General features: G+C 37.7%; 1 protein-coding gene across 4 annotated transcripts in view; it reads left to right on the top strand.

Moving 5' to 3' along the window:
- Nucleotides 1–23,454, top strand: part of SESN1 (sestrin 1) — a 123,930-nt gene that overhangs the window by 79,754 nt on the left and 20,722 nt on the right. For 2 of the 4 annotated variants that reach the window (XM_078369919.1, XM_002746963.6), the window contains exon 2: nucleotides 19,068–19,584. The exons of the other annotated variants lie outside the window; for them this stretch is intronic. In XM_078369919.1, coding sequence (XP_078226045.1) covers nucleotides 19,483–19,584 — 102 coding nt within the window. In that variant the 5' untranslated portion in view covers nucleotides 19,068–19,482. The remainder of the gene's footprint in view (nucleotides 1–19,067; nucleotides 19,585–23,454) is intronic. 4 annotated transcript variants of the gene reach the window in all.

The raw sequence follows: 23,454 nt of genomic DNA, 5'->3' as shown, positions 1-23,454 counted from the left end.
GTGCCTTGGTAATGGCAGGTGCCCCTCCCCCAAAGAGCTGGACCGTCCCGGGTTCAGCTGTGCTTGCCGTGAAACTCTCAACCCCGAGCATTTGCAATTGCTGTTTGTTTGTTTTTTTGTTTTGTGGGGGTGGGACCCGCCAAGCCTGATCACCTGGCTCCCTGCCTCGGAGCCTTTTTTTTTTTTTTTTAAGTTGAATGGTTGACTCTCTCACAAGTCTTCCAGTCGCCTACTGAAAAGGCACCAGGATCTGTGTGATTTCTGTGTGGCTACCCACTTCGCTGGCTGAAACAATGGCGCTGAGATTCATAGTGCTTTTTTGCCTGGGAATCTCCTGGCCTGACTCCCTGTTTCAGTCCTCTGTTTAATCAGATGAGTGGGCAAATCTGCCTTCCCGGAGCTCCAGTTGCCAGCTTAAAAGGGCAACCATACCAGTGTATTTTGTACAGAGAACCGCCACGCCAGGGGGCCAGCAAAACAGCTGCACTGACGACCCATGGTGCTCCTCTGCCTGGGAATCTCCTGGTCTGAGGGCAATAAAGATCCACTCATTCTCTGCATTTTCACTGGGAGCTGCAATCCTGAGCTGTTCCTAAATGGCCATCTTGCTCCCGAATCAATAGTAGATTATCTTTGCTTCAATTATTTATAAGCAGAAGATTATCTTTTGCTTCCATTTCTATGTGTTGCCTAGTCTTCCATGTAGCATCAACTAATACTATTTTTAAGAGATGCTTTTTTATGACCCAAAGGTACTAAAAGTAAAACCATCTTGTTTAACCCTATCTTACTCTCCAGTATTGCCTGAAAGAAAGGCACTGGTCTCTTGAAGAAATACCACTTTACTTCTTTGCTGCATAGAGTTAATGTAGTAGAAAATCATCAGACAGTATTTAACATACATACATACAAATGTACCAAAGACTTTAAGGTCAAATTTGGTCCCTGTGACAACAACAACAACAGATTGGCTCCATTAGAGATAAAATTCTCATTCCCATTCTTCCCCTACTCCAAAAAGTTATCTGTACTGTAGAATTTTTAATGATTATTATGGGGAGATAGATACAACAGATATATTTAAAAAGTGAATACCATTCACCCATAATCCCATTCCCTGAAGAGAAACTTTAGCAGTTTTATTTTCAAATATTATAAAATTTATATAATCTATTATGTTAAAACCTAAAGCTATAAAACTTTCAGAAGAAAACAGATGGGAAAAAAAAGTTTACAACCTGGAAGTAGGCAAAGGTTTCTTAGAATACAAGCATGAGACAATAAAGAAAATATTGACAAATTAGATGATCATATCAAAATTAAAACATGATTTTCAAAGGACACTATTAGGAAAATGAAAAGGCAAGCCACGGACTGAAATAAAATTTGTAACATGTCTATCAAAGTACTTGTATTCAAAATACATGAAGAACACTTAGAACACAATTATAAGAAAATACCCAGCCCAATAAGAAACAGACATATGTCAGAAAAAATACATATATATATAAATGACCAGTAAGCACATGAAAATATGTTCAGTATCAAAAGTTATCAAGGAAATGCAAATTAAAATCACAATGAGATATTACTACATCAGGCATCTTGGGCCAGATAATGCTTTGTTGTGGGAGGGGGAGCTGTCCTGTGCATTGTAAAATATTTAGCAGCACCCCTGGTCCCTACCTGTTACATACCAGTAACACCCTCCCCCTCACCAGTTGTGAAAATTGAAAATATATGCAGACATTGTCAAATGTCACATGGGAGACAAAAATCACCTCCTATTGAGAGCGACTGCACTACGCCCATTAGATTGACTAAAATGTTTCAAATTGACAGCCCTGAGTGTTGGTGAAAGTGAGTCTGTGTGTGTGTGTGTGTGTGTGTGTGTGAGAGAGAGAGAGAGAGAGAGAGAGAGAGAGAGAGCGAGAGAGTCTTGTCCTGTCACCCGGGCTAGAGTGAGCTAAGTGGCACGATCGTGGCTCACTAAAACCTCCACCTCCCTGGTTCAAGCAATTCCCCTGCCTCAGCCTCCTGAGCTGGGATTACAGGTGCATGCTACCACGCCTGGCTAATTTTTTTATATTTTTAGTAGTGACAGCGTTTCTCCATTTCTCAGACTGGTCTTGAACTCCTGACCTCAGGCAGTCCGCCTGCCTCAGCCTCCCAAAGTGCTGGGATTATAGGCGTGATCCACCATGCCCAGCCAAGATGCCATTTTTTGTTTTTTAGACAGTCTTGCTTTGTCATCCAGGCTGGAGTGCAGTAGCACAATTTTGGCTCACTGCAACCTCCACCTCCTGGGTTCAAATGATTCTTGTGCCTCAGCCTTCTAAGTAGTTGGGACTACAGGTGTGTGCTACCATGCCCAGCTAATCTTTGTATTTTTAGTAGAGACAGGGTTTTACTATGTTGGCCAGGCTGGTCTTGAACTCCTGACCTCAAATGATTCACCCACCTTCGCCTCCTGAAGTGCTAGGATTACAGGCATGAGCCACCATGCCTGGCCAAAGATGTCTTGTACACTGAAGGGTGAGAATATAAAATGGTACAACTACTTTGGAAAACAGTCTGGCAGTTACTTAAAAAGCTAAACCTACACCTATTATATGATTTAGCCATTCCACTCCAAGCCAAGGGAAATTAAAGCATTATGTTCACACAAAGCTATTCAGAATTTGTACAGAATGTACTATTCTGGGTAGGTGACAATTTTACCCATGAAGTGAAAATGTTAAGTACAAATACAAAGAACTTTTTCTTTGTTGACTGTTCTTTGGTCTTCTTCACACTTCCTTCTGAGATCATTTTGTTTCTTCCTGAACTGACACTCCTTCAGTTGAGGACAGGACCTGTTGGTGATAGATTTTTAGTTTTTGTTTCTTAAAATGTGTTTCTTTCACTCACTTTGTGAAAGATGGTTTTATGTGTTATACAATTCAAAAATGATCATTTTTCTCTCAGTAGTTTGATCTTCTGGCTTTCATTCTTCAAAATAAGGCTGTCAGCTTAGTTTTCCCTTTGTAGGTAATCTGACTTCCCTTTCGTGGACTTTTAAGATCTCTTTCCTTGAAATATTTCAGTTTGACTGTAGGCCAACTTATAATTTTTTTTAGTTATTCTGCATGAGATTCATTGTGCTTCCTGAAGAAAAAAACGAGTATTCTTGTCTTTAATCTGTTCTGGAAAATCCTTAACCATCATGTATTAGAATATTGCCTTTGTCCTATTCTTTCTGTTTTCTCCTTCCAATTAGATATGTATTAGACCTTTTATTTCATCTTCCTTGTCTTTTATTTTCTCTTTCATAATTTTCATTTATTTGCTGTATATGCTATATTCTGGACTCTTTAGGTTTACTTTCTGTTTACTAATATTTTTCAGCTATACTGAATATGCTGTTTATCTATTGAATTTTAAGTTTCAATTATTATAAAAACTATTTCATTGATTTTCAAATCTGTTTGGTTATTTTTTGATAGTTTCTTGTTTCTCGCCCATACTTTCTATTTCCTTTAAAGTTCAAAAAAAAAAAAAAACCTATTGAACTAGTCTTCTATGTCTAATAACTCTACTATCCAAAAATCTTTGCAGATGATTTCTGGCAATCAGACTGCATCTGACTTTGCAATCTTAGGTGATTATTGTTTCCTGTAATCCTCACTAATGGTATCTTTTTTAATAGTACTTTTTCTTATTGTAAGTTTATGTTCATTGGAATTATGTCTCCTTCAGAGAAAATCTATATTTATTTCTAACTGGAACTTGGGGTACATAACCAGTCCACTTTATACTAAACATTTGCCTTTTAAGAGCAGGTAGGTAATAAGGAAATTCATCCCCCAACTCCTCATGTGTGATCCACCTTGTATTTATGAATATTCAGGGGAGATTTTACCTCTTCCACCAAGAATAAACATTGAAACAGGCAAATTTTCTGTCTTCTTTTGTAAATGGGGTGTTTTTTCTTGTTCATGCTTTCATTGACAGTTTAGCCCCTTGGGGTTTGGCTTTCTGATGGGGTTTCTGATCCCCTTCCCAATGTCCCAAGTCCTAGGATTTGCCTTCTGTTTTCTGTGCTGTTACTCTAGGTACCTGGGGATCTACAACTGCCAGCCTCAGTGCTTACTATCTCCCTGGACTACTCCTGTTGGTGGGTTTTGGTTTCTGAGGATTTCTATTACTTTGCCAGTTCAGCCATTTTAAACAGTATTTCTTACAGGTCTCCAATTTACAATGGTTCCACTTAACAATTGTTTGACTTTACTAAGGTGTGAAAGCAACACACATTCAGTAGAAAAATGCTATAGAAAGTAGTACGATACTCACAATGGTGGGCAGTGGCAGCAAGTGACAGTTCTCAGTCAGCCACATAATCACAAAGGTAGACAACCAATACTCTACCACATTGCCAGATGACTTTGCCCAACTGTGGGCCAATGTCAGCATTTTGAGCACATTTACTATAGTCTAGGCTAGACTATAATATAGGAAGATTAGGTATATTAAATGCATTTTTTACTTATGGTATTTTCAACTTATTGAATCATAACCCCATTGTAAGTTGAAAAGCATCTATAGAAATATTTTTAGGTATTTTATCCAACATGAGTAAGAATTACTAATATGGAGGTCGATTTTTAACCTAATCTGGGAGAGGGCAATGCTCTTAGGGCTTTTTAAGGCTTATAAGACCATTGCCCTTATAGAAGATGGCTTCCTGCTACTGTGCTATCCAAGTTCTTGCTTCTGCTTTATAGAATTTTTCTGATTCTTCCTTTGTGATTAAGTGCTTCACTATTCCTTTTTTCTCTGCTATCAGTTTAATGGTAGTCCCTACACCCTAATAAATTACTGTGGACTTAGAAACTAGATAAAGAAGCTTGTTCTGATTTTCTACCAAGTAAAAGTAAATTGTCTCTAAGAGAGGCACTGAAGGGTTTTCCACTCAAAGGACGTATGCTGTGGTATATAAACTTTGTGACATCTATTTCACATCTTTTTTTTTTTTTACTTGTTCTAGATTCATGAGATTGTTTTTTAAAAAGTCAATTCACATATAATGAAATGTTGCTATATCAATAGTCAACATCTATTTTGGCAAAAATTACTGATTTTCAAATGTGTGGGAAAAGATTTTAAGGGTGTATGTGTGTGTGATCTTTGAATTTAATTCTACAAAACAGGTCACTCATTCTTTGAGTAGGCAGTAACATATTTAGCCACTAAGAACAATCTACAATATTCTTTTAAGCTTTACATCTATGAAAGTGACTTTAATAATGATTATTTGACAATGTAAGTCTTCACTTACATTTTTATATTTTTCCTTTTACATAAAATACTACATTTGGTTTATGCTAAATGGTAATTTTACTCATTCTATTTTGTTAGATCCAAACCTGTTGCTTTAGTGTTCTATGTGCAAAGCCTGTAATATAATCAAAATGTAGTTTAAGTACCTATTTTTATGTGATGAGCCGGTAGTTATAATTTCAAAATAAGATAAACATATATCCCCAAACATACTTGCCCAAATCCTTGTACCTGGAACAGAATGTACTCTTAACATAGACCAAAAAGGACATATAAATACTCTGTGGTTGTGACTTAAAACCAAACACAACATAGACACATCCACTAACATTTTTTATAAAAGTATCAAAAACATAGTGGATCATATTTTGGAGGTTAAGAGTCAGTGCTAACATGGTAAACTGTCACGTGGTAGATTTTCCTCATTCAGCATGATAACATTTACAAACCTTTGTTCAGAAGATGAAATTTTAGAAGACACTTGAAGGAAGTTATGATAATGTGTCCTTACTGAAACTCTGAGAGAGGGAATATTTTGAAGTGTCTGGGAGAAATGTATAAAGCTTCAAAAGGGGAACCATAAGTAGGTAACTGGAATCAAGGAAGTTAGGATAGGATTAACATGTATGAGGAGGGCAGTAATTAGGGAGAAGACATATTGAGACATGTTATGGAACATTTTAATTTTGTCTCAGTGGGGAACCAGTTCAGATTTCCTGGAGAGGGATGATGTTCTACTGCATTGGGTGGTCACAGAGGGTGGAGTGAACAGTTAAACAGAGCAGATTGCAGGGAAAATAGTGCAGGGTAAGACAGGAGAAGATGGTAGAAGTTATGATCCCTTGGTCTCTTTCTAATGGGTACACAATCACTGGAATATTAACATTAACAAAACTAAAACATTATCAGGCAGCATTATGGTATAGTGGAAAGAATATGCTTGAGTTCTTACCTTTACTCAGGCCCCTTGCTATGTGGTCTTGGCTTAAATACTTAACCTCTCTGAGTTTCCCATTTCTAAAATGATAGCATGTACCTAAGGTGTTATCAAAGAGTTAAATTAGTTAAAAATTACATAGTGCTTTAGAACAATGGCTGATGCATGCATATGTTTTAGATTTTCTATTAAATAGAAAGTATGAAGTATAGCATCACTCTGCTTCTGGAATCATATCTTAGATTAAAAATCTGAGTTACTGGTTTAAAAGCTCTCCATCAATTGGCATTCATTTACCTAACTGCTACAATAACCATTAGCTTTTCAGCATTACATGCCTTTGTAGCTTAAGGTATTCCTTAGTCCAGGTGCGCCTTTAGGAGTGAAAAGACTTTCAAGTGGGTGCATCACTATAGGAAATTAAAAGAAGAAAGGAGAAAGGAAGAAGATATGGATATTCTCAAAGAACATATACTAGGAAGAAAAAAAAATGCCTGGCACATAGTTGGTGCTTAATTAACACTGGTTCACTGAACAATGAGTGAATAAGACTAGTATATCCACATATATAAATTTAACCCATTCTTTATATATAGATATATGTGTATTAATGAAACTTTCGGTAATATTGGGATGATACTGTTCTGACTGATTAGGGTTTAAGAGTCCCCCCAAAAACATGAGATTGATATAGAATTGATATTTCTGGTCAGGTGCGGTGGCTCACACCTGTAATCCCAGCACTTTGGGAGGCTGAGGTGGGTGGATCACCTGAGGTCAGGAGTTCGAGACCAGCCTGGCCAACATGAAGAAACCCCATCTCTAGTAAAAAATGCAAAATTAGCTGGATGTGGTGGTAGATGCCTGTGATCCCAGCTACCCAGGAGGCTGAGACAGGAGAATTGCTTGAACCCAGGAGGCGGAGGTTGTGGTGAGCTGAGATCTGGTGCCATTGCACTCCAGCCTGGGCAACAAGAGTGAAACTTTGTCTCAAAAAAAAAAAGAATTGATATTTCTTCCCCAAATGATATATGAAAACTACCTTTTTTTCTGATACAACATAATTTAGTTATCTGTGACAACTGAGGATAAAGGAGAAGGATGAGGCCAGGCATGGTGGCTCATGCCTGTAATCCCAGCACTTTGGGAGGCCAAGGTGGGTGGATCACTTGAGGTCAGGAGTTCGAAACCAGCCTGGCCAACATGGTGAAACCCCATCTCTACTAAAAATACAAAAAAATTTAGCCAGGCATGGTGGCAGGCACCTGTAATCCCAACTACTCAGGAGGCTGACGCACAAGAACTGCTTGAACCTGGGCGGCAGAGGTTGCAGTGAGCTGATATCGCGCCATTGCACTCCAGTCTGGGTGCCAGAGCAAGACTCCATCTCTTTACAAAAAAAAAAAAAGAAGAAGAAGAAGAAGAAGGATGAATCCTATAGCTAGTCTCCGAACTTTTTCCCTTCTCTAGGGATATATGAAATACAATGAAATATGGGGGAAAATATACATCTATACATTTTCTTATAGCATCCTACAATGTTGTTAGCAAAACTTCTTTGTTTTAAAGTACATGATGGGTTGGGCAAGGTGACTCAAACCTGTAATCCCAACACTATTGGAGGCTGAGGCAGGAGTCCACTTGAGCCCATGTAGTTTGGACAACATAACGAGACCCCATCTGTCCAAAAATGTCAAAATATTAATATAGGCATGGTGGCAAGCCTGTAGTCCTACCTACTCAGGGTGCTGAGTGGGAGAAACACGTGAGCCCAAGAGTTTGAAGCTGCAGTGAGCCATGATCACCCCATTACTGCCTGGATAACAGAGCAATACCCTATCTCTAAAAAATAAAGTGTCTCCTAAAATGGTGGGTGAAGGAGATTATTAATGATAATGACAAAGCAAACTGTTCTACTTTAATTTCTTTTTTAGAGAACTAAAACCATCAGATGGTTTAAGTAGTATTTGAAGAGAAAAGAAAAGGTTGTTCATGAAGATATTCACAGAAAACATTGGAAACTGCTTTAGAATATAAATTTGGCAAGCTGAAACAAAATGAAGAAAACTGTCAGCTATTGTTTCACAGTGTTTTTGTGTCTATATTGCAGGTAATGCTCTGTCAGTTTGAGCAAATCTGAGGTCTGTGCTAAATATAACAGTCATGAAATCTGTCACTCTTAAAAATCCCTTCTAAATCCTCTGAAAACCTTCTTTCAAAGAAGAAGGATATGTAATGAGTGATAGAAATAAAGAGGAAAAATTGTATAGAATTGCACTGTGCCGTTTGTTCAGTTTTCTTGATCCTGTGTTTGTTTTGGAAGTTGTATTTGTGCATGGTTGTTATTACTAGTATTTTATATTTTTGGATTTGGATTGTAGCATTTCATTGTCAGGGTTTCTCCCCCTACGTATTTTGGAAATTGGATGCTAGAGAATTTAAAAAGAGAATAATAATTTTTAATAGTTATTTCTACTTTATTTTATACCACAGCAAGAAAGAACATTTCCCATAAAATTCTGGTTTTTTACTAAAAATACACTATTATTTTAATGGTAACTTGATGTATACAGTATATGGCATAATAAAGATGAAAAAAAAATCACTACAATACTAAATAGATCAGATCTATTTTACCATGGCTTGGTGAGGAGATTTTTTCAGTTACTTTTAACCTAGGACAATATATCCTGTTTTATAATTTGTTGTTTTCTCTTGTGACACTATATAACTTTTTTTAAAAAATGAAGCTTAGGCCTCATTGGTGTCTGAAGCAGTTGAGTCCTTACCTGTTTGTCTGCTTTGTGATTGGCTAAAAGCTGTTGCTAAGCTTGTGTTTTTGTTCTTAGGGAAAGTTAAAAGTTGAGTGTGACCTATTTGAACTGTATCCTGCTGCTTTTGACTCTGCTTTGCTCTTTCCCCTAATCCATATACTTTTTTCTGGCATCTTTTGAAGTTTCAATTTTTGAAAACCCACTTATATATAAATTTAGTGTGCAATATTTGAAGATTGTAATATTTTAATGTGCATTTATGATATACAAACTAAAGTAGTTTAATTTTAAAAATCTGGTTGAATACTTGAAAGTTGAATTTCTTGACATAAAGCAAGTTCTCATTTTAGAAAGCAAATGCATTATTTTAAAACCTGCCCATTATAAGTATTAAAAATTATCTGGATATCAATAATATCTTTGTTAATAGGAACAAATCCAAACTACAATTTTTTTTTCAATTGAAATGTAACATAAAAATAGTTACTAAGTCAAATTTTTAAGATTTAGGATAAAGGCTATTCTTGCTCATACTGGCATGTGTGTCACTAAAGGATAAGAGTGACTTTATTTATATTTTCTTGAGGAGGACTGAAAGGATTGATAATGCTTTCAGTTATAGACCAGACCCAGGAGAAGCTAAATGAAAGTGCTATTGTAAAGGTAAATTTGTTCTGTAATTCTGTAAGACTTTCACCTAGATTCCCCCAGCACTCTGCTGGAACCAGTAGAAATAATTGGAGCATTCTATGAACCTTAAAGCCTGACCCAAGTCTTGAGTGAGTGTAGAGAGCTACAGACTAGCTTGGATCCTCCAAACCGAATTTGACTTCCAGGATACAGATCATGAGATGTGGGGTGTGTGTATGTGTGTGTATAAAATAGTGATATTCAAATGTGTTTTAATTTCTTTGTCAGCATAGTCTTTAATAAAGCAGTATTACCAGAATTCTGATATATATAGTATCTAAAACTGTAAAAGTATTTTATCAATAAATTATTTAAGTTCAACTAAATAAAGTTAAATTCATTATCAAATCAATTAGTGAAAACAGTGGGGCTATTTTATATTTTCAGAAAATTTGAAATTAAGGTGTTATAAATGATGGTTGTATTTCTGTATTTTCTTGTATGCATAATATTAAGAAAATCTGATTCACACAGATAAGTGTTTTCTTTTGTGGGTTTTTAAAAATGTCTTTATACTTTCATTTGTTATTGTTCTCTACATGTTCAGAGAAACTTCACTAGTAATGAACTATAGAAGTTATCCCTGAAGGTATAGACTTAGATAAATGGTTTTGAGTGAAAACTTTTAAATTAGTTCACCTTTCATTCTCAAGATACTCTGCAGTTAAACTGATCCAGAAGCTTGGACAAAACAAGTAAAAAGAATGATTTATTTCAAACAACTACTTGCATTGTTTACTATAAATATAAAAGTTAAAACAATAAGCACCAAAATGTACACTATCCACTAAAACTAAAGAATCATGATGGGATGTGCCATCCATTCTTTTGACATACAAAATTGACAGTTACACCCTTTCAGGAGCATGTACCAAGCAAATGTGCCTGAGCCTCTCCTGACATCTTTAAAGCAAAGTATCCACTTGCTGTTGGAATTCACTCATTACCATAGTTTTACTTGAGCTGATGTAGACAGGCATTAATTTTTTAAAAGACTACAACACACAAACTATACCACTCCTAATCAATGACACATTTATACATTTACAAGAATGTTCAAATGTGCTCACACAGATGGTGGGAGAGATATTATTTAGTAACTGAATTATTAGTGGCAATAAATTGTTGTTTTGGTAGTCTCCAATGAATTTAATGTTGATATACATTCGTAGGTTACTTTGAAAAAGAAAGTTCAAATGTAATATTTTATAATATCTCTAAATTTGAAAACCACTGATAATATACAAGGAACTCTGGAGCAGGAAGGGGCCAGGTTCAAGTTAGCTGAAAGCATATAACTCTGGATAAAATCAGGAATTATGTTTTTTGCTATTTCTTCTTCGTATTATTATTTTTTATATAGAGAAAGACAGGATCTCACTGTGTTGCCCAGGCTAGTCTCAAACTCCTGGCCTCAAGTGTTCCTCCCACTTCAGCCTCCCAAAGTGCTGAGATTACAGGCATTGAGTCACTGTGCCCAGCCAGGAATTATATTAAAAGATTAGAACTTTAGAGCTGAAATAAAATTTGAGAGATCATTAAGTTCAACTGCCCTTCTTTTTAAACTTGAAGAGATTACAACTAGATAGGTTTTCAGGCTTTTTTTTTTTTTTCTTTGCAAAGGTAATCAACTAGATGTTTCTCCATTTAGTGCTTCCTAACAGAATCCCAAGCTATCTGCTGATCTGTATGATTCACATAAGTGGTTAAGTCTAACCTTAAATCCTAATGTCAAATTAAGAGATTTTTGCTTGTTCATATGATTTAAGAAATGCACATATTTGACATCTAGTAAATATTTATAAATAATGAATGATTGAATGCTAAATGTATCAAATTTTCTGTTAATTGGTAAAATAATAGCATTGGCATCCATATGTAAACATATATTTAAAAAATTAGACTCATAACAAGTTACTTTCTCTAATTTGTATCATCTGAATAAAATACTATTTTAATGATTGAGTTATTTGCCAGAAAATAAAAATGCAAAAATTAAGAAAATCATATTCTCTATTACTACAAGCAAAATGATCTTGAATTCCATTCAAATCTGAATTCCTGTAAAAAGCAGAAATTTTTAAGTGCTATGATATCTTTTATTTTTTCAGAGTATGTTTTAGCAAAACAGAAAGCTAAACAATAAGCAAATGTAAATATTTTTATTTGATGAACTACAGTGCCCTAAATGTTTCTATACCCTTTGGGTAAAGGGGGAAATGGCCTACAGGGTGAGAATTTTGGAGGGCAGAACAGACAGGAAAGTGTAGTGAACAGCATTTTATTTTTAAAATACATAATAACCTGCAGGTGGTCTCCAGATGTGGCCTTGTACTTGTGCTCAGGTTAAGGATCTACAACTTAATACCTTCTTGGAAAGCAAGAGATCTCTGAAGTGTCCAGAAAAAGAAGGTGGTTTAAAGGATTAAAGGACCTACAACTAAAGATTATCAAAAAAGAACTAAGTGGGGGCTCCTTGAACTGTGCAGAATTTTATTCACCATTTGGTAGTAATAATCATGGGGTGGGGAGGCTTGGACAGGGACGGCAGGATAGCTGTTACAAACAAACAACTGGATTTTAAAATTTTAGAATATTGTCATTAGTTTGTTTCTTTGAATAAAAATTATCTTTAGTATAAACAAAGCATTTAAAATTCAGTCATGATTAAGCTAATGACTCATTAATATGCATTTTGCCCAAATGTTTTAACCACGGGTAAAATCCTATGGTTAAGTGGCATTAATTCAATTCCATTAAGTCTGTGGGCTCAGGATAACTTAAAGATATTAGGTTTGGTTTTCATCTATTTTGAATGGCTAATTTTTAATATTATGCCTGGCTAATTCCTTGTATTTAAAATTATAGGACTAAACCAGTTCTTGGCTTGTGCCCACAAATAGAAGCACTGTGAGAATTTCATGTGTTCATATTGTTTAGATATAGATGAAATCCAGCCCCTCAAAAACTGTTAGAAAATTAATACAACAGGCTGGGTGCTGTGGCTCATGCCTGTAATCCCTCAGCAGTTTGGGAGGCTGAGGCAGGTGGATCACAAGGTCAGGAGTTTAAGACCAGCCTGGCCAGCATGGTGAAACCCCATCTCTACTAAAAATACAAGAAGTTAGCCAGGTGTAGTGGCACGCACCTGTAGTCCCAGCTACTCGGGAATCTGAGGCAGGAGAATTGCTTGAACCCAGGAGGCAGAGGCTGCAGTGAGCTGAGATCGCACCACTGCACTCCAATCTGGGTGACAGAGTGAGACTCTGTCTCAAAAAAAAAGAAAAGAAAAATTATACAACACAGAATATATTGACAGTCTGAAAAATATTTTCTACTTGAATATATTTAGTATCTTTTGTTGCCTTTGAGTTTTTATATTTCCTTCTCCTTTAAAATCTTAGTAGTGCCTAACAACATATGGCTTAAAGTCCTAACTGTCCATTCCCCCCACATTCACCTTTTTCATAGACCTCATAGTATTTCAAATTAAACCCATTCCTTCTTATTTAACTCAGTGATGATGCTGAAAAGTAGCCTCTAAACATTGTAATCTGTCTGAATGAATTCTCCCACTTAATTTTTATATCTCAACAGACACTTTCTTTTCTATGACTTCACCTTGGATAGACCTGAGGATATTTGAAGCCAAACCTGGTTACAAAATATTCCATGAATCTTGTCAAACAATGGTATCTTGTCAGACCCACGCAGTGTGTCTGACTTGTAAGTACATGCCTGACTTAACAAGTGATCCATACATGCCTCTCTCAGACGCTATGTAGCTGCTAGCCCGGTAGTGCAGGAGAGCAAGCACAGAAATATCAAATAAAAATCAGAGGCCTTGGGGATATCTATGAGTTCCAAGAAGAAGCAGAGAGATTCTGAATAACAGAGTGCTTAGTAGAGCTGAACCCAAGTACAAGCTGATTCCCTCACAGAGCCAGCCTTCCTGCCAGAAACAGGTGGGTTTTGTGGCCCCTGAGCCTCAAAAATGTTTACCTGAATGGTGAACTTAAAATTCACTATTAGACTTTCAATTAAGCTTAAAAATTTTTTTAATGGAAACATCTCTTCAGAGTTCATTCATTTGATACACACTTTTTGAGGGTCTCCTGCATGCAGGGCACTAGGACGTTGAAAATATGGCAGTGAGCAAAAAAGACAAACATTCTGGTTTTATGGAGCTTATGTCCTGTTGAGACAAACTAACTAAATAAATACGAGATATCAGTAACTTACAAAGTTAATGTGATTACTTTTAGAAGCCTGAGTTCTTACTCAAACCTACCGCTTTTTGAGAAATGAGGGTCTTGAGAGGAACATGTAGGAGGTTGGGTAGATTCAGATGAGATATGTAATGAAGAGGCTTTGGGTAGCAGGAGGCCACCAAAGGTCCAGAAGGAGACACTGAAAAGAGTGACAGAAATATGGAGGAGAGAAGCTCTCAAAGCCCAAGATCACCCATTCTAAGATTTCGTAAAAAAACAAACAAAAAAAAATCTCACACTGAGTAAAAGCAAGGGAGATAATTTTTTCTTCTTGCTACCATCTTTTCTCACCTCCAGAAGCAACAACTTAAGTGAATACACAGTTATCAGAAACTTAAATATATGTTCATTAAAAGAAGCAGCCTCATATAGGGACTGCTGCTTTGGATTCTGACAGACCTGAGTTCTAATTCCAGGCTGTTTTACAAGTTTTGTAACTTTAGACAAGTTGCCAGTACTTTGAGTTTGGATGTCACAAATGTGTAAAATAAAAATATATCGGCTTTATATGTGTACAGTGTTAAGTCTCTGATGCACAGGAATTAGCAAATTACTGGTCTTATTATCAGCCTAGAAAACCTGACCACTATTTAACACATTGATTCTTTGGGGGTAAAAGCAACTTTCTAGTTTAAAACCACTGACACTTCTTAGAATATTACTATTTACAAATACTGGTGATGCCCCTTATTTCTAAACATCTATGTAGAAAGTTAAAACACTGCATTTCTAAAAGAAGAAACCCTAAATGAGAGGAAAATACCAAGGACTTGTCAACATTCTTGCTCCTTTAAAGTAATATAATTCTAAAAATTGAAGATGTGAAAAAAAAAGTATAGAGCAAATAAGAGGACAAGTTTAAAGTTCAGTGCTAAAAGGATCTTAATGTACCCAAAACATGATGTTGAAAAGGGAAAAAGTGCTTAGCAGACAAGCTATGTAGATAAAAACAGGAAGACATGAGCTGGAGGAGAAAAATCTAGACAAAATTAGTAAGCAGAAGTAGTCTTATAAACCAGCATTTGTTCTAAATGAAACGTTTTAAATGACCATGGGGGATTTTTCAAGAATACTTAAACCACAGAAATATAACAAATCCCACTCCCACTCTTAAAGAAATTCTTTGGTTTAATGGCTAAAACCATCCTGTATGTTTTCTAACCAGTTACTGCATTAAGTATAATTCTGATTCCAGTGAAGAAATGTGCACATCTATTGTACAGGGTTTAACAAGTGGTCCAAAAAAGTATGATTATACCTTTTAGTCTTAATTACTGCTTTTGCTACTAAAATATATCTATTCCTTGTCATGGATTATACTTTTTAAAGACCTAATGAGTTCAGGGAAGCCACTTGGTCAGGAGAACAGATAATTTGAGATTTATCTCCTAAATTTCAAAAACAAGAGTTTGAGGCATGATTGCCTCCCTCAAGGAACTTACTACCATATTGGGGAGACAAAATCCAGTGTCATCCCTTACACTTTTTTCCCTTCCCATTGTTCTGAAGACTGCCCTCATGCCTTTCCAAGATTGCCTCAGCAGCCTTTCTAACTCATCTACCCTACCCCATTTTGCCCCTTCCAACGTATTTTTCTTAACCTTAGCAGATATGCAAATCTGATGTCACTCTACTGTTTAGAACTTTGAATAACTCCACAGTACCCTTAAGAATGAAATCCAAATTCCTTAATGAAACTTAACAATCCCTTGTTATTGCTCCCCTTCCCACCCCCCATTGCCAGGCTAGAGTGCAGTGGTGTGATATCAGCTTACTGCAAACTCTGCCTCCTGGGTTCAAGCAATTCTTCTACCTCAGCCTCCTGATTATCTGGGACTACAGGTGCACACCACCACGCCCAGCTAAGTTTTTTTTGTATTTTTAGTAGAGACAGTGTTTTACCATGTTGGCCAGGATGGTCTCAATCTCCCGACCTCATTATCTGCCCTCCTTGGCCTCCCAAAGTGCTGGAATTACAGGTGTGAGCCACCATGCCCGGCCTACTGCTTATCCTTTACCTAAATTCCTTCTGTTACTCTCCTTACCCTCTTTTCCAGACCCATTGAGCTTCCTGTATTCTTCCCTAATGGATCACTCTCTCCTTTTTCTGGGCCTCTGCATATGCTAGATCTTTTACTTAGAACTTTCTGTCTATTCTCCCAAACTCTCACCCAAATTTTTTTCCCAAGGCCTTTGTACTATACTCTAAGCTCTAGCTCAGGTGTCTTTTTCCTTCAGGAAGCCTATCTTGAACCACCATTTCAAGTGCACACTTCCCTAATATTTCATAGTTCTCTGTTAAAATCAAGTCATTTAACACCACCTGCTTTTACATAGACATATCAGCTTGCTCTTGAGAAAAATAAGGCTGAGTACATTACTGCTAAGGACAGATGTAGAGGCAGTGAACCTCATTTTGATAGAGCTGAGTAAGTTGACTAAAACGTTTTTGAAAGAATGGAAATATTTTAGAATTACTATTACTTCTTGGATTAAAGGTCAGGATTCTTCCTAAAATAAATATTGAAATGAAATATTTAAATAGCAGACTTTGTAAGGTAGCTCTGGCCTATACTATTCTGTGTTCAGGATGTTCATCTTTCAGCAAGATGTTTATTGCATGCCTGTGTGTGCTCAGCACTAGAGGTTGAGAGGAGAAACACCTTCAGGACATCTGGCCTACTTTCCAAATCCTTGGAAAATACTTTTGATTGAGTGGTTTGAAACAAAACATTCCAAAAGTGAAATCTACACAATGATATTTGCAGGTTAATTAATATATTTGTTGGGCCGGGTGTGGTGGGTCATGCCTATATTCCCAGCACTTTGAGAGGCAAAGGCAGGAAAATTGCTTGAGTCCAGGAGTTTGAGACCAGCCTGGACAACATAATGAGACCCCATCTCTACAAAAATTTGAAAAGTAATGGGTGTGGTGGCTTCTGCCTCTAGCTACTCAGGAGGCTGAGGTGGGAGGATTCCTTGAGCTCTGGAGGTCAAGGCTGCAGTGAGCCGTGATAATGCCACTGCAGTCATCATGGCTGACAGCGAGACTCTGTCTCACAAAAAAGAAAGAAAAAATTAAATTAATACATTTGTTGGAACTCTTGATTACTGTAAATTTACTTAGAGGCAATCTTTTTATATTGGAGAATAGAGTGACTAATCTGTAGTGCTCTATAGCAGAGAACAAGAAATTAGTACTCTTTGAGGAATTTAGGTCAGTCTTTATAGAGACCATAAAGGAATCTTGACTAATGGCTTGAAGGTTCTCCATAAACTACTAAATCAGAATATTAAACTAAAATTATTTTTCTTTTCACATAAGGCAGCATTATAATAAATAATAGTTTGAAACTTTCTGGGGAAAAAGGGAATCCTAATTGGAGCTTCCTATACAATTTCAGTATATCTAAAATATTTTTTCAATAAATATCAAACACAGTATCAGACACTACTATATGTATGCAGTTTGCAGTTTTAACTTATATTTACTTATTTTAAGCCACTTATAATTTAACTGAATACATGTTTTTCCCTTACCTCTCACTGGAAAATGGAAAGATAAGCATTCTCCCTTTTGTAAATGTCATAATTTTATGTCATAAAAAGTTTATGTCCTACTAGACAACTAAAACTGTGATTTCTTCAGAAATAAAATTATGCTTCAACTCTTTTAGAACCAGAGTCATCATTTTTTCACATACTTTTGTCTAACTAGTTTTTTTCTTTTTTGAGACAGAGGCTTGCTTTGTCATCCAGGCTGGAGTACAGTGGCACAATCTCAGCTCACTGCAACCTCTGCCTCCCAAGCAGCTGGGATTACAGGCACACACCACCATGCCCAGCTAATTTTTGTATTTTTTTTAGTAGAGATAGAGGTTTCACCATGTTGACCAGGCTGATCTTGAACTCGTGACCTTGTTACCTGCCTGCCTTGGCCTCCCAAAGTGCTGGGATTACAGGTGTGAGCCACCACACCCAGCCTTCTAACTAGCTTTTGTAGCTCACAATCCCATACATTAAGTACATTTATGTTTCCAAGTTATTCATTTGCAACCAGTCTGTCTTGCAAGGTATGTCATATTGCTGCAAATTGGATGATGTACTGGGTTGTTTTGTTTTTGTATTTGCTTACAACTGAGTGGGCATTTGACTATACTGTTTGTTTTTGTGGCTGTGCTCAGTGGATGAGAGCTTGGAAGCCTCTTTAGCCTTTTCTTCTATATCAACATTAACTCAAAATTGCTTCTTCTGACTAGTAAAAAAATATTTTGGGTGCCTTAGCTATTTTTCAAAGGCAGTATAGAGAACATACAACATTTATTTATTTGAAGGAGATAAATAAAAAGTAACCATTTGACATCCACTTTAAAAATGACGAAGAGTTAAAGAGTAACTTAGTCTTCACTGAGACATTGTAGCATCACTTCTAACTAAGATCGAAACTTATTTTCATTGATGAGTCCTGTTACTCGGCTGTCACCACTGCTAGAAATCTCACTTGTTTCCTTGTCACACTGTTACAACTTTTTTTTAACCTGAGCCCTTAAGCTTGGAAAACAGCATAAACATCCAAAAAGAGATCTAATTTAGGAATTTATTTAAAGAGAGAGAATAGAGTTATGTAAAGAAATAGTACTGACACAGGACTGGAGAGATCTGGGTTCTGGGCCCAACAATGTCAGTTGTTTTTCTCCTTTATAACCTGTATTTTCCCAAGTTCCTCATCAGATTTCAGAGACTGAAATTCTGTCTTTACAACGCAGGGAGGGCGCTTATGAAGGAATACTAGAAATTTTAAAGCCTTCAAACATAATTGAGAGGAAAAAAGACAATTATCATCTGTGTAGGGGAGTGATATTTCTAGCTTTTACGTAGCTTACCAAAATTAACTTTGCATTTTTTATAGGCTATGGCCCCATACGTGTTGCTGCATTTGGCAGCCCTTTCAGTGTCGTTTGGGCATTATGGGAAAGGAAGAAGGGAAATTTCAATAGTTTATCGGATTTACAGAGAATTTCATTACTCCTGGTGCTGTCGGGGTCAGTCTCGAGGTTGACTGTTGTTTGGCTCTAGGTAAACAGCCGAGGGAGCGTGTTGGGGGCAGAGCCCCCTGTCCCTGAAGCCCGAGGACTCGTGCGGCACCTTCCTGACAGTGCACGCTCACCTCGCGGCCCTACGGAGCCCATTCCAGACCCGAGAATTAGCTGTTCCTGGGGAACCTGAGTCCCCGAAGTGATTTTTCACCTCGCCGCGTCAGACCGCCCGCTCCATGCCTCCAAGCAGAGGGGCGGGGCTTTGCGGACCCGCATTGGCTTGCGTGGCCGCCAGGGCAGTGAAGTGACGGGTGTGGGGCGGGGCCGCGCAGCTTGTTTGTCGATGCCACCCCGCCCCACGCAGTCCGTGCCGACTGAGGCGCTGCAGCCCAGAGCCGCGGCCGGCTGCCCAGCGCTCGCCGCCTCTACGCATCTTCTGCAGTCCCCGCGCCGATATGCGCCTGGCCACCGCCGCGAGCGAGGCGTACACGACTCCGCTGGCGGTCTCGGAGCTGCTGAGCTGCAAGCAGTGGGGCGCGGGCCGCGACCAGAACGAGGTACCTGGGCGAGGGGCTGAGCGGGCGGCTGGGTACCTGGGTGGGTGGGCACCCGGCCGAGCTGCCCTGTGCAACACGGAGGTCACGTCGCCTCCCCACAGTCGCTGCCAGTCCGCATCTGAAAACGTCCCCACGAAGGGCGCGCAGGCGCCCGCGGAGCAGCGTCCCGGCCTTCCCGTGCCCCTCGAGGCGGGGTTGGGTGGGAGACCTGCACACCGTGAGTCGCCCCTGGGTAGAAAATGCTGAGCTGGGAGACCGCGGCCCGGGTCATGTAAATGGAAGTCTCCAAGACGTAAATAACGTCGTCTGAACAAGTCTCCACACGTCAGAAACGCAGCAGAGCTCGAGTCTGAGGGTGAAACAGCCTGTGGATATGCCCCCTCGAGGGCATATCTTGTCAAAACAAATTTAGCCACATTCACCCCTCTTTGCCTCCTACTTAAAACAGAGAGAGAAAAAGAAAAAAACACATTTGACTCAGGGAAGAGATGATGTCCTGCAAGCTCTATGACGTTATGCACAGCGCTTACTCTTGCTTATTAAGCCATCATCCCTTTTCTGAATTGGCCTTCAGAAAGAGGTACTTAATTGTAACATCTTGTATCTTTTTCTGAGTGGTTGCAAATAGCACACCATTTGAAAGTTATTATTCGGTGGCTCAAGCCTGTAATCCCAGCACTTTGGGAGGCCGAGGCGGGTGGATCACGAGGTCAACAGATCGAGACCATCTTGGTCAATATGGTGAAACCCCGTCTCTACTAAAAATACAAAAAATTAGCTGGGCATGGTGACGCGTGCCTGTAATCCCAGCTACTCGGGAGGCTGAGGCAGGAGAATTACCTGAACCCAGGAGGCGGAGGTTGCATTGAGCTGAGGTCGCGCCATTGCACTCCAGCCTGGGTAAGGAGCGAAACTCCGTCTCAAAAAAGTTATTAATGTAACCTTAGGTAAAATTCGAACCTTAAATTTGAATTGAAATCAGATGCTGTGAGAGTATTGCCTTAGTTCAAAAATCTAAATGTGAATTTGTTTCTCTGCAGCTCTCCCCACTAAAATGATGTGGTTTCATAATTTTTTAATGGAGTCTATTAGCAGTATACTATGTATATTAATAGAAGCTTAAATGAAGAACTGTCATGAAGGTTGTAAAGCACCAAATATTTTTTCGAGATTTTAACACTTATGGACATATTACAAATCCTTGTTTACAGATAATAAAACAGTCTTTAAAAATCTCTTACACTATTGCTTTGGAAACTTTACCAAAAAGTGAAAACTGTATGAAAGTGAATTAACACAGTTTCTGTTTGCGGGTTATAATAGATCTTTTCTCTTTTTGAGTAGAAGTGAGCACCAATCTTCATGCTTGAATAGATCTGTTATTTCTGCTGATGTTTGTGTGCAGTCCTGGTTCTTGCCCAGATCTAGAATTTCTAAAGATCGCCATGTAAACTAAAAGATAAATAAATAGATTTGGCTTGCATATTGTTACAGTGCTTAGGGATTGTGTTCAGGAAACCAGAAAGCTTTGTATAGTTCTGTTTCATTTTTAATACATCCCAATATGTGGGAAGATAAATTAGGAAGGAATGCTTTATAAGACAACTATTCACTTTACAAAAAGAATAACATAATTCTTTCAAATAGCTAGCTTCCATAAGGTTTTTAAATTTCCAGAAATGTAACTCCTGATAAAAGTGTAGGGCATACATGTGGCCTAAGTATTACAAATGCAGTAACATAAAGTCAGAAAGTTTTTTTCTAAAATATAGTTCACAGAAGACAAAAATAAAAGTACCTGGGCTTTTAGTATTTCTGAATCACCTATTAGTATTAATGACTATTGAAATAATTATTAGTATATTTTGCTATAGTAGAGATATTTCTTCTAACACTTTCAGATCTCTCCATTTCTATTTAAAATTTTTGAGTGTCTAAAGGCCAGCACGCAGCTATAGACAATCTCCCAGAAAAGGGAGAGTGGGATGGGAACTTTCACTTTTTATATAACAATCTTTACCTTGTTGAAATGTTTTTCAAAAAACACATACTGCTTTTGTAATTTAAAAAATAAAATTACTGTGTTATGATAATAATAGTGATAGTGCAGTGAGGAAAAGAAAATGATTCAAATGATTTGTGTATTTTTACTTCTCAACTAATTTTGTAGGTGGGTAGACACCGTAAGCCAGCAATGCTTTCATTTTGCACTTGTGGGAAATCATTCATTATTTCACTTAAGGATATTGATATAGATGTATAAATTATCTCACAAATTTGAAACATCTCTGGAACAGTAGTTTTCAGTACACAAACATTGATTCATACAGTGATACAATAAATACATAGTCTTTCTGTGGTACAACAGTCAACATTCACTAAGAATTTTCACTCTGAAAGTTAGTGTTTTGCATTATACACTGAGGAAACATATCAGAAGTAATACTGTGATGGTGGAAGTTGTCGTCTCTTTCAAAGGTGTTTATTAGGTTGTTGAGGGGAAAAGACTGTTAGTTCTCATGTTAGTTTTCCAGCCACACTTTCATAGAGAGCCTGTGAGGTTAGTGCTGTGATTAGCATCTACATCTCCTTTTCAACAAGGCCATTTGTTGGTGGCAGTTCTGCCTCCTAGAAACTGAATTCACCAAAATTTGTTCAAAGTCTACAGTTAAGTTTCTTACAGCTACAGATGAAGGAATAATAGAATTAACCTAAATAGGAAGTTATGAAATGTATTTAGTTTGGCTTATTATCACCCCATTGGACACCTGCAGTGCCTTTTTTGATCAGCATCTACTAGAAAAGAGTTGTAAATAGTTTATCACTTGACTAAGTAGTATTTCAAAAATGAGTTTTCCAGAAAATTGAAACTTTTTATAAACCAAGAATACTGCTGTATAATATCAGTGGTATCTATAAGAATCTCCAAGGTATCAAGAAGTCTTAAAGAGGCTCAAAAGAGTAATAATGAAAGACACCAACTCAAGAACCAAATGTCATGGATTCAGTCCCCATCTCCACCACTCACTAGTACTGACTAAGCTAGAATACTGCGGTTCAGATATCAGGGCTTTCATCAGTTAGCTATGCTAAATGAAGATAATAATAGTACCTGCTTCATAGATTAAAGATTAATCTAAGACTCTTGACTTTTTCATGAATATCGTAAAACAACAAATACTCTTTCTAAACTTTAATATCACAGACACATGGTCTTTGTTTACAGGTAATATGACTTAAAAGACTGCTCAGCTCATACTTTGTGTTAGCAGCAGCAGCAGCTGCTGCTGCTATTTATTATGATGAGCCCTAGTTGCTTTTTCAGTGTTACTCAAGAAATAAGCAGAAAACTAGTATCATTGACTAATAATGTTAGGGTGCCAGCCAAGTCTAGAAACCCCACCTTACCCTCTCTTCCTCTGCTACTTCTGAGAAATTAGCCAAATCTATTAGACCTTATACCTAATATAAAACTAGAATCTAGGCCGGGCGCAGTGGCTCACACCTGTAATCCCAGCACGTTGGGAGGCCGAAGCGGGTGGATCATGAGGTCAGGAGATCGAGACCATTCTGGTCGATAAGGTGAAACCCCGTCTCTACTAAAAATACTAAAAATTAGCTGGGCATGGTGATGCGTGCCTGTAATATAAGCTTCTCAGGAGGCTGAGGCAGGAGAATTGCTCGAACCCAGGAGGCAGAGGTTGCGGTGAGCCGAGATAGCGCCATTGCACTCCAGCCTGGGTAACAAGAGCGAAACTCTGTCTCAAAAAAAAAAAAAGACTAGAATCTATAATAAAAGACTCATACATGTATAATTTGTAAAATATAGTATAGTTTATAATGTGAGATAGTTGGGATTGATGGTATTAT

Source organism: Callithrix jacchus, chromosome 4 (assembly GCF_049354715.1).
Source record: "Callithrix jacchus isolate 240 chromosome 4, calJac240_pri, whole genome shotgun sequence".
Taxonomy (NCBI): Eukaryota; Metazoa; Chordata; class Mammalia; order Primates; family Cebidae; genus Callithrix; species Callithrix jacchus.
The sequence above is the reverse complement of the archived record's forward strand: the minus strand, read 5'-3'. Positions and strand labels throughout refer to the sequence as shown.